The sequence below is a fragment of the Neodiprion virginianus genome, chromosome 7 (genome assembly GCF_021901495.1).
Source record: "Neodiprion virginianus isolate iyNeoVirg1 chromosome 7, iyNeoVirg1.1, whole genome shotgun sequence".
Lineage (NCBI taxonomy): Eukaryota > Metazoa > Arthropoda > Insecta > Hymenoptera > Diprionidae > Neodiprion > Neodiprion virginianus.
Genome location: NC_060883.1, coordinates 24211399 through 24227492, shown reverse-complemented (window position 1 = coordinate 24227492; position 16094 = coordinate 24211399). Strand labels below are relative to the sequence as shown.

Here is a 16094-nt window from a genome sequence, read left to right as displayed (position 1 = left end):
TATTATATTGTGAACGTCAAATATGCACTCGTTCCAAAGCGGTAAGCATAGATACGCGACAAGAAACCCGCTGCTTTACTAGGCTTGTAACAACGATGAGCTGTAACAATTCATTGATAGTAATTATTCATCTTTTAAACTGCAAACTTCTCTGTGGTCCGATTCAAGTTTCAATTTTCGTCAAAACTTTTCACTAAATTTGTTTTTTGGATAGTAAGGTCTGTGATAAAAAAGGTTGTAAAAATAATAGGCAATCAAATGAATTCTTGTGTGTGATATTTTATTGATGGTTTCAAGGCGGGTAATTTTTTTTTCCACTGATGCACAGAGTTTACAATAATTTCAATCCTGTATAGGTAAAATGTAACAGTTGTTAGATTTCTTTGTTGTTTCAACTCCTAAATTATCACAAATTTGTCGTTCTTAACGCTTCGATGATATTAAAACTCACATCATCGATGCTAATTCAATACGTTCTACTTACATAAATATATTTCTTTGCTTGCAAATTTGGCAACTCTGTTTTTCAGTAGCTAGCACGAAGGGTAACTCATTATCGTTAGTGTGAATGGTTCATTCCTTATTCGACTCACATACAATTACTCCTAGTTCCAATAGGCTTAGTATCAATTGAATAGTTTTCTCACTTTCTCGTTAATGTCATTCTCGCTACCTTCGAAATAGACACCATAGGTTTTGATCCTAAACCATTGGTTTTTATAATATTGCAAGAGTATTTTCAGTTTTTTTGTGCTAGCATGGTCTAGTTTATACAATTTGAAACTGAAGAGTACCCTTCGAATACCGATAAGACGTTGGCCAACTTGTGAATTGAGAATTAGTGAAAAAAATTATTTTTCTGATCATTAGGTTCAGGAAAAACTATAATAAAATTGGATATTGTATAGGTAGTTAAGGTAGTAATTATTCAATTAATGACAGTGAAATTGTCAGTTTTCAATTACTCACTACCGCTCTGTCCACCTCTTTGCGGACTCGAATGGCGAGAACCATCTTCGCTGCCAGATATCGATTTCCGAGACACAGGACTTGCGGATCTGTAAATATATTTCTCAATCAATAATAATAAGCAAGGGTTGTAAATCATCCAAGTCGGACTGGTGTAGAAATCAAGCATGAAAAGCATCAAAAATTCGAAGTATATTCGAAAATTGGAGTGGTAATCAAATATACAATTTTCTATCGTACCTTGCTGATCCGCTCGCACTTCTACTCCTGGAGCCACTTTTTGATCTCGATCTCGATCTTGATCCGGACCGTGACCTACTCCTACTCTTGGACTTGCTTTGGCCTGAGCGTGATCTTGATCGTGATCGTGACCTTGATCGCGATCTTGACCTTGATCCTGATTTCGATCTGGATCGTGATCTTGAACCAGATTTTGATCTTGATCTCGATCGTGAGCCGGATCCGGATCTGGATCTGGACCTAGAGTGACTTTTCCTCGAGCCACTGCTTCCTCTAGATCTGGATCGCGATCTCGAACCACTTTTTCTTGATCCGCTGTTAGATCTGGAGCGTGACCGTGATTGATTTCGCGACCTCGAGGCACTTTTGCGAGATGTAGATCTGGACCTAGATCCACTCCTGGATCGTGAACCGCTTCTTGAACGCGATCGGGATCCACTCTTTGAACGGCTGCTAGACTTTGACCTAGAACGAGATCTGGAACGTGAGGCACGAGAACCTTCGGATTCCGATGCGATTCTACGCCTTCCTCGCCCTGCGTTTTCTTCCCCGCTTTCGTTTCTGAAATATTAGCGAATTAAAATTAGACAATGGATCATCACAGGCATCTACAGTGAAATGAAAATACAGAATGATCACTCACCCGCTCGCCATGTTAGGCCTTTCATTATCGCTCTCAGATTCACTTGTCGAAATAGTTTCTTTAGAAACAATTCGCATTTTTTGTTTACTTGATAAATCAGCGGTGCCACTCTTGCGAAATCCTTTACCTTTGTTACTTCCTCCCGCTTTTCTGCCACGCTTAGTTTTAGGTCGATCACTTCCCGAACCTGTAGTTCATAAATGGGACCGATTTGTTAATGCTTACAAAACATTCAAAACAGGATTTAAGCAGCCAATGAAAATATCAATTTATATTACTGATGTTCAAACTTACCTCCACTTTCTCCACTGTTAGCATGCCTTTTCCTTCTTCCCTTTCCTGACGATTTCCGTTCCTTTCTCTCACCGCTGCTCTTTCTCTTGCGTTTTTTTTCTCTGGGAGCTGAATCTTCGGTACGTTCATTTCTATCTGAGCCACTATCGCTTAGATATTGTTCAGACCTTACTTTCCTACCCTTCTTTGTAGGCTTTTCTGATGGCATGTCGCCAAATAGTAAAACATTTTTCGTTTTCTCCACATATTCTTGTCGTTTTTGTAACATGGCTTCTGATTTCTGGCGACGCATATCTTCCACCTTTTTCTGTTCTTCCGTCTGGCGTATTCTGAAGGCTTGTCTGTAAAAAAAAAAAAAAAAAATGAAAATGAAACATTGCAAACAAATCGATTCACAGCATATTTCCATGTAAAAATTTTCGGCGCTTATTTATTTAAAAATTAACAGGAATGCTTATCCAATTGTTACCTTTCTTCCTCTTGCTTTTTTCGGAGGATTTTTTCCTCCTCATCCAGCCTTCGTGCTCGAGCAACGTGGTATTGCGCTTGCGAGAGCAAATCCTGACATTTTCTTGCCTCAATTTCAGCAAGTTGATCCATTTTCTCACCCTGCATACCCAGGAATTGAAAATATTTGTGGGATAATCCTAATTCATGTACAGCTTGCAATACAATAACCAACGTCGATTTTTCATCCTTCAAAATTTGCGTCGCCAATCTTTGTAGGACCAGAGCAATATTGTACAACAGTAATGTGTCTTGGGGAGCTACTCTGCGAGCCTGGAATTTCGAGTAAATATCAGACGCGTCAGCGACAGAAATGAATAGAAAGAGTCATGTGTGACATTGCTGTTTCTATACCTTTAACAAAGTCATTTTAGCTTCCCTCAGTTTTCCAGCTTTGAAATAAGCTCTGCCCAAGTATTGAAGAACCTCTACGTGATGATACTTGTAGAATTTACGCAAGCAGTTTTCATACTGAAATAAAAATTAGTTTCAAAGCATGGTAAATAGATAAAACGATATTCGTTAATTCGTAATACCAACCATCTGAATAGCACTGACGAATTGTTTTTGCTCCACGTAAATGTGAGCAATGTTCAACCAGACATCGCAAAATTCAGCTGTTGCTTCTCTGACTTGGGCAAATATATCTCTGGCCTCGTTGACGCAACCTTTGTGAGCAAGTACAGCTCCTATACCGTTTGCGGCCCAAATATTTCTTGGATCATTTCTTAATACCTGAGAAATTCGATCATATCTTTTGAGTATAGCTTCGATCCACAAGGCTTTTCACGGTCATTAAAAAGGGTGATACTCACTTGCTTGAACATGGCCAAGGCTCTGTCCTGGTGCCGTTTTTCTCTGTCCTTGTCTTTCCCACTTTGATGAAGAGTCTGCAGCCAAATATTACCCAAGGCAATAAGCGAGTAGGCATCTGTGCTGGTCGTTGGACTTTTCAGGATCCGTTCAAATTTTTTTTGTCCCGGTCCCCACTCCATTTTAGCCAAATGTAAGTTTCCCAAGAGTGACCAGGCGTCCGGATGCTCGTTATTTATCCTCAAGGCATCTTTGAACCAATCCGAAGCTTCGTAAATTTGACCCTTATCTCTGGCCATGCAGCCTAACCGCAAGTAGCAGTCCACATAATTCGGATGTTCTTTTAAAATGTCTTTGTACAGTTTTTCTGCCCGGTCAAATACGCACAATGCTTCGTTTAGGCGAGCCAAATTATACGTCGTAGTGACTGCAATGGAATTGTAATAAACAGGATCTTGTTCAGCGTCAGTTTTCGACCTGGCCAAAGACTCCTCCAGGTTGTTTCTTGCCTCTTCTAAATTTCCAAGTCTAGTAAAACAGAAATTCTTTACTTGTGCAAGCTCAGTTACAGAGGAGAGTATACAATTCAGCTTCGACCTACCTGTAATGAAGAGCACCGACGTTATTAAGGATTTCAGGTGGAATATCAGCCTGAACTTTGTCTTTAAGAATTCTGGTTGCTGTAGCATAAGCATTCAATGCAGCCGTTAGATCGCTTTGCTCCAAAATCTGAGCCAATTCGATCCACGCTTCGACATCGTCAGGAAATTGCTCCGTTACTTTTCTCAGATGACTTTTGGCTATGTCCCTTTTCGACTGGGAGCTTGAGTTGGCGTACAAAGAGCCAAGAATTTTCATTGTTTCGTAATTGCCGGACTGGGCTTTCAGAACTTTTTCAAAACATTGCGCTGCCTGGAGGGAAATGAATTTGATAGAACACACGAACAAGTTCTTAGGTATACAAGTAACCTCTTGTCGGAACAATTGCGTTGTCTTACATTCTCGGCATCTCCACGATAGACGTACATTTGACCAAGGCCAAAATGAGGCAGGACGAAAACCGGGGGAGCGAATTGAGTCGCCTGATAATAGTATTGAAAGGCTTGGTCGTAATCTCCCTGAAAATATTGCGTTTAACGTGTAGTAAAGCGGCAGCACCGTTCAGAAAAGACTAAAACCGTTACCGCCGAGGTAGGTATTTACCTGGACGTGAAAGGCTCTGGCGAGTTGATAGCAGCTCTCAGCACGCATAGCCTCGTTTTCGGTATTATGAAAAGCGTGCAGAGCCAAATGTTGCACTTTGTTGTAATCTTTCTTGAAGAAGAAATGATTGGCCAAATGGTTCAGAACCATCGGATTCGTCGAGTCTATCGTATAGGCCTTGGACAACATTTGAACACCCGTTCTGATGCTGTCCGGCTGCTGCTGATTCAATTTAAGTACAGACAGGCCGACCAGAGCTCCGACGCATTGCGCGTCCAACTGCAAAGCTCTCTCAAACGCCATTTTGGCTTTGTCCTGGTTACCCAGTTTCATAAAACAATGTCCCATTCCGAGTCTGACCGCTGCCGGGCAATTGGGATTCGTCCTGAGTGCCTTTTTGTAAAATGCCAAAGCTCCGCGATAGTCTTTCTTGTTAAAAGCTATACACGCCTTCCCCAAGAGCGACGGAATGTTGTTAGGCGATTGGTTCAGAACGAAGTTAAACTGTGCATCTGCCTGTTCCATTTTGTCCCCTTCGAGGAGACAGAAATAGGCTCGACCGAGGAGATGATTCTGTAGGAATAATAAAACAAAATTAATCCTTGCCTGCTTCTGTCACGTTTCTACCTCAAGGTGGATCCAAAACTTACCTGGTCGTACATGATAATTTTGTCCGCCGTAGTGTAGAGCAACGTTGCCTTGGTAAAGAGATCTCTCTTCTTGTCTTTGTTCTTCTCGCGATTCGCCTCCTGGACGTAGTACGCGGCCAGCATGTCCAGTGCTCGCATCTGGTCTTTTTCATAATCCCTGTAGTCGATGTTTGCGTCGATCCTCGACGACTCCAGAATCTTAATAAAATCCTCGATCTTCTGTTGTTTGTAATACTCGAGCTGTGCGTAAAGAAATATCAGTCGGTTAATATTTATACGTCTAATCGGTAAACGGTGACACGCCTAATCTAGGGCCCAAATCAAAGCAGAACTCTCACCGCCAGGTTGACCCAGATGCTGAGCTGGGCATGTTCCTGCCGCAAAATACCGAGAACCTCATCGCCGTCGGGTAATTGATCCAGGTACAATTCGATTACCTAGTTGCGGAAAGAGGAGTTATTCATCCGTATTGCGAATTGGGAAGCGTGGATTTGTAATTTGCTTCGATAGTAAATGATACACAACGAGTGCGTCGGTTTTCTCAGGAGGAGCCCCGCTCGTCTAGGTTATGTTGGGTGTGTTTGACACGCAGTCGGCTCGTTTACGAACAAGACACGCGGGCCTCGAACTTGGTTGATGAGAAATCGAAACCAGCTTAATTGGTCGTAAAATAAGGTAGATATTATGAAAATTTACCTCGTCCGTATCACGAAGAGGTATCTCGATGCTCGCCATCGCTTCGGCCTTTAGCGCTCGCCACCGTCTCGCTACGGTCGCTACTGAAGCGAATTGAATAGTGAGACGAGCGAGACATCGTTGCCGTGAATGAAATCGGCGCTTGCGCGAAACGTGACACGGTGTACTTTTCAATCGCGTTATTACTTTCCGTACGTTTTCTTTTCAAAATGAATTTATCGTATACACCGTGAATTTCTTTCTGTTGGAATTTATTTATTTAAAACGGTATTTCGAGTCTTGCAGTTGGATTATACAAAATTTACAAGATATACCACACTATTCAGGATGTGTATAATCAGTTTTTGCTGGTTTCATTTTTTTTTTTTTTTTTTACTACAGTCCTTGAAGTATTATATTTATTTCAAATTGAATCCACATTAATTTAAACACAAATGATACTTTCCTATTTATGTAATCATACGTTATAACAGGGTTACATAAATTACAGTTTGAAGATAACCATTTTTTGTTTTTTTTTTTCGTATGTACATAAATTTCAACACAATTGTTAATCAAAGAATTACAACTTATTAATTGCTGCAAGATGTGAAATTGAATCTTGAAAATCCCCATAAATAATATTAATAATCGTAACGAATGTAGATAAAAAAAATTTCCTGTGCCGTGTATGGATTTCATTCGTTTTGTTTTCTTGTGCGTCTTGTTGTGAAATCTAATTTAAAATGATCATTGACATTTGGCACATTTTTTTTACTACTTTAATTACGAAGTTTTGTTACATTTTGGTTAAAAACGTCTTTTTCTGTTTCGTCATAGCTTTGCATTTTTCATTTTATATTTCTATAAAGTGGCATTAACGTTTCAATTATCTAAATGCTACTCTAAACGTATGCAGTATTGTATCGTAATAATTAAATATTTATATCAATTACGGATCGATCATACATCGACAACATTATATCTAATATAATTAGCGCCTGAATTTCTTATTATCATTGTATAATCATTATTGTAAATACAAATGTTAAGTCTGTTGCTTTCGGGTGATGATTGTGATGTTTTTATTCTTTGCGTCGACGTGTATATGATAATTAATGTGCGCGCGTGAAGTTTTGCGTTTGAATAATGGATTTCGAATTAACTATACGCACAGTACGGTGGTAAAATTGTCTTATCATGTCAATGGATAATTATTAGCATGCCGCACCACCACCGTTCGTCGTTACCGTCTGAAACAAAATATTACGCAGTCATACGAATGAAATTTAAGGGAATATTATTTTTCCAAAACCAGTTCCCGCACCTTTAGATTCACCTGACTGCCATAAAACGAAGTAAAGGCCGTGTCCGAGCTGACGCTCAAAGGAAGACTCGTGGCGTCGATGATGGCTTCTCGTTCGCTGCTCAGCGTCGAGGCGCGTAAATCGAGGGTACCGCTGACAGCCGACATTCCTGAACTCGTTGCCATTTCAACTTCACCAACGTCGGGATGTGACATGTGTCTTAAAATAATGTCGCTTTAATCGATCGTTGTAAAATATTAGCCAAGTAAACACGGAGGGGTCGACGCGCGCGACAGATTCCATGCTTTAAACACACCTGCTAAATCGACAAGCTTGAAAATTGACTTCAACTATAGGTTTAAAGCATAAAATCCGTATAGCGAATTTTACTAGCTCGTACCTGTAGTCCGGGGCCGGCTGCTCGACTTGCTGTCTTCTTGAACTTGACGAAATCGGTGTCCGTTGAATCGCGTAAATATATATGCCGCTCATCGTCAAGGTGTAAGAAACGAAGTAGAGCGTGTGAAACTGGAAAAATAACGGTGTGAGTACGAATCGACCGAAAGCACGTTTGATAAGGGACCGTTCAACTATCAGCCGACGTATTTTTTGCAAATTTTTGTATTTCCCACCAAGTGATGACTTGTTTTGCCCGCTATTGTTTTTCATCGTTAGCTAACGCGTTTTCAAAAGTTTATTGGCCAGCGTTATTATTTGTGTTAGCGTTGGCTGATACTTGAATGGCCCCTAGGATACCGCAATAAAAAAATAAGAAAAATACCTTGTACTGGTTCGTCAACATCCCGAATAGAATATTGAAGAAATCCGCAGTCAGGAGTGCGAGCTGAAGCGCAGTTGCTCCTGATTCGAAAAGGATCACAGGTACAAGAGAGTAAAACACGAACTGAGTGATGCAGTAGAGGATGAGGAACGTTATTACAGGAGCGTTGTCCCAGCAGAATGATTCCAGTTGTAGCCGCTCGAGAACGCCCCTGATTTAATTATAACAAAGACAAGTCCTTCGCTGGATTGCAGTGTTCAATGTTAAAATGTCGGGAATCACTTACACTTGCATGCAGCTGATGATCGTGCCGAAAAATCCTATCATTCCCAGGTACTCTATGATGTCAACGGTCTTTACGGCCAGTTCCTGGAGGACTGTTATCACGGAGAACAAGATCGCGCCACCCAGACAGAGCATGTCACCGACGAGTTGATTTTTGCCTTAAAAAGACGAGAAACAAAAAAACAATCAGGAGTCCCCTTTTGACGTCGACGGATCATGATCGGAACCAATTTTTCGACTCGATAACGACAAACCAGTCATAGCTGTTGAGTCCTTGTCGTCCTCGATGTCCGCCCACACCAGGCTTCCGATGGCCATTAGGCAGACCGAAACTCCGATAATGTGCACCATCCTGTATCTGACTCCCAGAACCAGGCAGGATAGCGCTAAAGCAACTGGAATTGCCACGCAGTCCAACAATAAGAGCTAACAGAGAAAATGGATGTGATGATCGACTTGATAAACGTAAAAAATAAAAAACTAGGAAGAAATCTTGAACCCACTTGTATACTGGCGAGGCTTGTAAACTGATGAGAGGCCGTGACCAAGGTTTTCGCCTCGACGTCGATCAGCGCGAGTAAAAGATAACGCCATCCTCTTGCTCTGGTCACGGATATTAATCCGTTGCCAACCCCCCTGCAGGACATCCACGTAGTGTAGACGATGCACATCATGGCGTAATGGGGGAGATTCTGACCTGTTGAAAAAACGACGAGGAAAAAATATCGATGCAAGAGAATAGATGACGCGGTTCACAATCTTCGAATGTATGTATGTACGTACCTGTTGGCAAGGCGAGGTGGTATTCGGTGTTTATGTGGTGGTTGAAAATCGTCATGAAGCACAGTACGACGGACAGAAATTGACCCAATATTATGGTCTTCCATACGGACCTGCGAATTTTCGTATTACAGGTTGTTTGAACAAATACGATATAATGTCGTAATAATTAATTTGTAATAATCGTGGTCGCTGCTTTTTTATTTCTTGTCGAAAATTGAATCGTTCCATTTTCAGTTTCGAATGAACAAAGGAAAGAATGTTACCATAGGTGGGGATAATATACAAAGACGCGGCGTAAAGCGATGCGTGCTTTTCCTTCGTGGCGCTTCTAACCCAAAAGGTGTTTCCAATATTTGCATCGATTTGACAATATTCTTCGATCGCTTTGTTTGCGCAGTTTAATTTGAAAGAAAGCAACAGACCCGCGATCAAAGTCTTCAATATCGACGAAAACATTTAAATAAAATATAAAACTCAATTCAAAATAGTAAATAATTGAATAATTTTGCGATTAATACGTAGAGTTCAAAGTTCGTCCTTCCCCTAAGTGAGATAAGCACTTACTATTATCAGCACCTGCACTGATTACGCTATAGCACTCGAGTTGAGTTATCACCCCTCGACCGATCAAACCGTGCGCGTGTACACAAAAATCTATGTTTACCCGGAAGGGTATCGGAATCACCCAAGGAGACGATTACGATCCATAATAACGTACCACTTTCCGAGCTCGGATATGTAATTCTCGATTTTATCGCAAATCCCATTTTGCGGTGGCTGCATGTTCGGATTTTGACGGCTGAGGCGACCGCCTCCTGACACTCCCTTGCCGTGGTGCATTTTCACCCTGGCCCCGGGTGGAATTCGCGCTTGCGCTTTACCGACACCCTCCCGACTTACACCCCGGTCTTGCCTGCTACAGATTCATCGCAGATAGCAGGCTGGCGGACAGGTGCGCGGATCCTCTCTTCCGCCATCTCTGATCCATCCTGGAGTGTGCACAATATGTCGTTGCGGGGAAAAAAAAAAACAATAATTTTTTTCCTTCAAGCAGGTTCAAAAGTTCCATTCGGGTATAAAAATAGGCCTGTTAAAATTCGAACGCTTAATATTAACGTTGAGAGGTTGCGCATTGCATTTTTCCATTTTTAGAAGAATGACACGCAAAAAATGGTTTTCACCCCATCTGATTTTTATAACTAGCTAGTAGGATGCGTCGTACGGGAAATTCACGGACATATTTTTTTAGGGGATTGAAAGCTCTGTAAAAAAAGTCTCATCAGTTTATGATAAATCTACACGCTTTCAAAAGTTATTCAAGGTCCTTAAATAACTTTCAACGTTGAATAACTTTTGAAAGAGTAGATTTATCATAAAATGGTAACGGACCTTTTTTGTAAAGCTTTCAATTCCCTGCAAAAATATGCCAGTTAATTTTTCGTACGACGCATCGTTATATAGTTATACGACTATTTTCGCATGTTATTCTTACGGAAAATAAAAAAGTACGATGTGCAACCTGTTAATGTTAATATTAAGAGCTCAAATTCTGACTGGCCTATGTTTATACCTAAATATGGAACTTTTGAACCTGTTTGGAAGAAAAAAAAGAATCTTTTTCTATTTTTGAAACACCTTTAATGCACAACCTATCTTGATGAAACCCGTATGAAAAAAAATTCTCTATATCGCCTCATAAACTCTTTATATCGCCGAATCTTTAAATATATTATCTGTTTGTTATTTAACGCGTTGTGGATTGGAATTGTGATGTTTCATTTCCGGGCACATTTGAATCACCCGCTCAAAGTGTAAAGCATCTGGTTTGTTCGTCGGACTTGCTCAGCTAGCCAGTTCAGTCGCTTTCTTACCAAATGAGCCGCGGCTGCAAAATTTCAGCTATATCGGGGACTCGACCACCCCGTTGCAACACGTTGCGAGGCTTACAATTAGTTCTGTTTTTTTAAAAAACAATAAAACGTGCGTCGAGTGCCGATGTCGGCGGATAAATTGATGCACGTATTGTGACGGCACTGGTACCAGAAATGTTCAAACAAACATGTCGAACATGCCTCAGTACAAGAGGAGAAATGGTTCCGATATTCTCATCCGGCTTTTACGTAAGCCAACTACCAAAGAAGCTCATGGCTTTCACAAGGCTTGAGGTTAGTAGGAGATAGAGATAAATTTATCTAACAGCCCTATTTACGATATCCGTATTTATTTCTGCGCAACCGATCCATTTCTATGACTACCCTATTTTTACAAACAATCGTAGCTGTTCAAACATCTTCGCAACGGTCTTACAGATTAAATTTTTGGGCTTAAATTTTCACTGTAGTCTTTGAATTAAAAGGCGGGAATCTTTTATGATCTAGCAGTTCACTTGCTTACTGTTTTTCGCAGATATCCGAAAACGACGGTCTGCCGAAGGTGATTTGCAAGAAATGCTTGTTCCTAGCAGAATCTTTCTATTGTTTCAAGGAACAATGCGAATCTGCTGATAATCAGTTGAAATTTCTACTAAAGAACAAATTGAGCAGCAAGGATACTTTAATCGCCAGAAAGACACCCGATTCGCAGATATCGGGCAGCGGCTCTTGCGGTCTTGGCTTCGCCGATTCATTCGGTGGATTTGCAAATTTTCTTTCAAGCAATGAAAAACAGCAGCATAACAAAAGAAATGCTTTTACTCAGCCCCGGGGTATTGAAGATGACTACGTAGTTGAATATATTTCGGATGAAGTGAGAATTGAGGTTGAAAACGCGATGAAAAGGAGGCAAGAAGCTGAGAGGAGAATCGGTATGGAGAAAGTATCGCATAGTGTCCGAAATCTGGAAGGAATCGAAGTGGTTCCTGTGACTGATCTATGTGCTGGGCGACACGAAAAGAGTTCTGATAGAAAAAAAGAGGACATTGTTGTGTTTCCTGTAACCGTTTCTAGGAAAAGAAGCAAATCGATTGAAAGCATTGTTATCGAGGATCCGGCGCCACTCACCAAGAGGCTTAGACTTCCTGCAGAGACTTCGTTCACAAAAGTTGATTTGAACAAAGTGAGAAATGGGGATTCTTCAACTTGCGGGGAACATAAAAAAATGAACTTTTCTACGGTAAAAAAATTTGTTAAAATTAACGAAGAAGGATGTGGTAGCAAGGATAATTCTCAGCTGAAAAACAATACCAATATTATTATTGTTATCGACGATGATAACGAAATGGAGGATCCCCAGGTTGATCAGGATCCAAAGAATCAAATGGATGTAAAGATCTTGGAAACGATTTTACAAAAACAAGATTTGGACTTGAATGAAAGTAAAGGTGAAAGGGAGACAAAAGTGGACGAAAGAAAGCCAGAAAGGGAATCAATTCAGAAACCAGAAGTCGTCGGTGCTAATGAAATTAGCAAATTTCCCGATATTTCCGTTGGAATTAATTCAGTCGAGAGTGAAGAACGAGCGGTAGAAAAATATTCTATTTGCCATTCAGAAACAGTAGAAACTATGGGATATTTCACCGAGGAATACGAGGAGGAGCAGGCACATAACTCTTCAGACGATTCCCAGGGTTATCATCTAGTCGCAAAGTCTACTGTTGGGTCTATTATCAGCGAAACTGACGATCCTACTGTTCCGGATATCAGTATGAGGACTGATGGAGAGGATATTTTAAGTTACGAGGATGTGAACGACAAAAGGAGTGTCGAGATATTTATTAAAAATGAAGTCAGCAACACAAATAATAACTGCTCTTTCTCAGTTGAAAAAAAGGAGAGAGAGAACAATAATTCAAACGTGAATTGCTCTGTCGAAACTGAAACTAATCGGAGACCAGCATCCATTTGCAGCTTGGACAGTTTCTCTTATAAAGGAACGTCATCCGCCCTACTGGTTGTTGATTCTTCAAGTACGCATAAAAAGTATCGGCAAAAAGATTGGCTGAAAGATATTCAAGATAATTCGTTGAAATTCGAAGATTCGGCCATTTTTCCTTATCAACGACGCAGAGACACTCAACCACAGTCTTACCGCTGCACCACATGTTTTGGCAATTTTGAATCGCTGCCAGCAGTACTGAAGCACAATGTACAGGAACACATGTCGGACGAAGCTCCTTTCACTTGTTTTATTTGTGACGTAAGCTTTGACAACAAGAGTAAACTTTACGACCACGTTGACGAACACAACGGATCAAAGCCTTTCAAATGTTCGTTCTGCCCGAAGACATTTAATATGCAGAGAAAACTGAAGCGACACATTCATAATCACATTAATTACAAATCATTCGTATGCGAGGTATGCAGAAAGAGTTTCACGAAGAAATCATCTCTTGAATCTCATATGTACCTTCATATCGGGGAGGTACCTTTCGCTTGCAATAGCTGCGAGGTTTCATTCAATAATAAAATCTCTCGGCAAAGACATGTCACAACGGCTGATGAAAAACTTGACACTGTCGTTTGCAAATTTTACAACAAGGATTTGCCCGACAACAGGTCTTTTCCAGTTCATAGGTCGGTTCATACCGGTGACGAATCTTATCAGTGTCGCCGTTTTCTTCGACATGGTGAAATCACAGGTGCTGACGATCCTTGGGTAGAGAGGGTGAAGACAGAGAATCAGAGCAGGGAGGCCCAGGATTCTGATGGTTTTTGGGAAAATAAACTGAACTCAGAAAAGCAAAGTGGAGAAAATGGAGCCGCTTTATCAACTGAGATTAAGGTCCACTGCACCAAAGTTGAAATAGATACTAAGGAGAATAATTCCTCGTCTTGCAACGCGACAGTGGTTGGAGATGCCGAAAGAAAGGCAAATGGGCAAAGTAGACCCCGGATGAAAGCAGAAAATTTTAACGACGGTTGTATGGAGGAATTTACCACCTATTCCGAAACATTGGCTGAAATTGACACGGTTGTTATTCCAGTTACCGTCGTTGATAGCGGAGAACACTGAATAGAATTACCGAAACGTTTAGAATTTTTCCTTGTCATTTATTTTCCAATTTCTCATACCGATTAACGTACAAATATCACTAAGTCGATATCACAAGACTGCCAATCGTTTTATTTCAAAATTTATCAAAACTACTTAGTTTTGTGTCGGTGAAAATATAATCTACGTTATTTATTCAACAACATTTATATCATTTCCACTTCCATTCCTTCCTTACCGATCGGTTATCCTGGCAACTTGGTAGTCTTAATTTTGCCTTGTTTCAGCAAATTACCCTCTTAGAATACATTGCAAAATATTCTAATACGATTATGGCTTACTTACTTGTGTGGCTTATCAGGTTGATCTGGATTTAAAAAAAAAATTCAAATCGCTCCTGTGCTTACTACAGGTATCGATACACGCTGTAGCCGCCTCGTGGCCGCTCAAGGCACGTGAATTTGACCCGCCAGCACCTACCGAAGGGTGTAAAGTCGATATCGTTGGCTGAATTGACGAGGGAGAGGGTGTCGTCTTTGCCGTGCGAAATCAGGCAGAGGGCGTGAGGCGAATTTTCTTTGCTACGCGGGTATCCGTCGGGTCTTTCGAACGTTACGGTTATTTTGAACAAAAGGATAAAATTTGCTAAATTGAATACAGTGCAAAGTCCCTGATGGTAGCCGGCTGTCAGCGTCGTGTTTGAAGAAGCGGAAAAAACCGCAGGGGTAGAAAGAATCAAAATCGAAGTCTCGATATAATCAGATTGAAGTTGGTAATCAGTTTGAAGTTAGCGACCGTGAAGGATATGTGAAGGAAGAAATCGTCGATTTCGGTCGTTGTAGAATTGTTTATTAGAAAAACGACAACGTTACCAAGTTCAACCTCATCCGATATTATATTCCGGTCAACGATTCCTCCAAATTCGACTCGTCTAATTCCTTTAAAAATTTTTGCCTTTACCGGCAGCCTTGAGGCAAATGGATGGGTTTCGAAAGGACAGTACAGAATTAGTCGGTGAATTTCGGCGTTGCCTGAATTAATTGCAATCGAAGTTTATCAAGTAGAAACGGAATGTTGCGTGTCTCTTGTGGCTAATCGCCTGCACGTTGTCGAACGACGCCAGGGTATGTATGCAGTCTGGAAACATCGAGCTAACCCAGACTAACAGGAGATCCTCGTCCCGTAGTCTGTCCGAGGGGAAATGGCACGGTCAGCCGAATGATAGATAATGGAGCGTAGAAGAATAATCGTACAGAGGAAAGAATTTGTTTTTGTAATTTTTGTAATATGAACAGAAAACACAGCTCTGTCTTGGACGTGCATCTGACTTTAGAATACGTAAACAATAAGCAATTCTCAGTATTGTTAAATTTTTTTTTTTTTTTTAACAAATACTGACTGGAATGTATTAATAAAATATAATATTTAGTATTATTATATGTTTTTGCCAAATACGTGGAATCGTTGTAAAAAGTGTGCCAATGTTGAGTAAGACAATGTATTTAAAAGAGGTGGAAAGCGAAATGCACGAAAAAAAATTGCGGACGTGTTAAAAAAGAGATTCCTTGTGGAGAATATTGCAAATGCAGTCAGGTTAAATGGGATGGGGCTCAAAATCCCGAAAGAACAAAAAGAAATTTGAAACGACGAATGATCGGTGTACCGAAACACGAATTTTTTCGTCAGTCGTTGTTGACAAATTCGGCACGAGTCTGACATTTGAAAAATCGACCTCTTGATTGTCCGGTGTTTTCGCAATCCAATATTTTGCGCATCGTAATCTGGCTCATTCTCAAATAAATGTCCGTGTAAATTTATTTATTATACATTCTTGAGTTCTCAATTTTTTATTTTTATACAATGCAACTTGTCGCGTTCATGGTCCTTCTACGTTCTTAGCTCGCGGTAATTTGACTTTCGGGATATCGTCTCTTCGAATTTTTGTTCTTTCGCAGTTTTTTACCCTACCCGCGCCTACCTGTAATGTATGTGCAATCTACGCGGAGGTAATTGGT

At 40.6% G+C, this 16094-nt stretch overlaps 3 protein-coding genes across 4 annotated transcripts; 1 reads left to right on the top strand and 2 right to left on the bottom strand.

Annotated features, from left to right (window-relative positions):
- Positions 1 to 259: 259 nt before the first annotated feature.
- LOC124308746 (RNA polymerase-associated protein CTR9 homolog) lies at positions 260 to 6128 on the bottom strand. The gene is made up of 14 exons (XM_046771758.1): positions 6016 to 6128; positions 5658 to 5756; positions 5320 to 5559; positions 4670 to 5242; positions 4465 to 4584; positions 4068 to 4378; positions 3469 to 3994; positions 3194 to 3388; positions 3008 to 3124; positions 2616 to 2926; positions 2147 to 2487; positions 1853 to 2039; positions 1210 to 1770; positions 260 to 1058 (listed from the first exon to the last, which is right to left on the bottom strand). Exons 1-14 carry the CDS (start codon positions 6052 to 6054, stop codon positions 962 to 964), a joined length of 3717 nt encoding a protein of 1238 aa, XP_046627714.1. The 5' UTR covers positions 6055 to 6128; the 3' UTR covers positions 260 to 961.
- A 162-nt stretch (positions 6129 to 6290) lies between these two features.
- Positions 6291 to 10025, bottom strand: LOC124308954 (solute carrier family 35 member F2-like). Of its 2 annotated transcripts, none has more exons than XM_046772146.1 (9): positions 9869 to 10025; positions 9151 to 9260; positions 8871 to 9064; positions 8622 to 8793; positions 8369 to 8525; positions 8083 to 8293; positions 7702 to 7829; positions 7322 to 7520; positions 6291 to 7247 (listed from the first exon to the last, which is right to left on the bottom strand). In XM_046772146.1, exons 1-9 carry the CDS (start codon positions 9988 to 9990, stop codon positions 7212 to 7214), a joined length of 1329 nt encoding a protein of 442 aa, XP_046628102.1. In that variant the 5' UTR covers positions 9991 to 10025; the 3' UTR covers positions 6291 to 7211. The 2 variants fall into 2 exon arrangements, with proteins under 2 accessions (XP_046628102.1, XP_046628103.1); XM_046772147.1 differs by lacking the exon at positions 9869 to 10025 and adding an exon at positions 9715 to 9826 and having other exon boundaries at positions 7322 to 7535.
- Positions 10026 to 11067: 1042 nt separating this feature from the next.
- LOC124308912 (zinc finger protein 37 homolog) lies at positions 11068 to 14259 on the top strand. The gene is made up of 2 exons (XM_046772077.1): positions 11068 to 11315; positions 11557 to 14259. The coding sequence occupies exons 1-2, from the start codon at positions 11196 to 11198 to the stop codon at positions 14098 to 14100; spliced, it is 2664 nt and encodes an 887-aa protein (XP_046628033.1). The 5' UTR covers positions 11068 to 11195; the 3' UTR covers positions 14101 to 14259.
- Positions 14260 to 16094: the final 1835 nt, after the last annotated feature.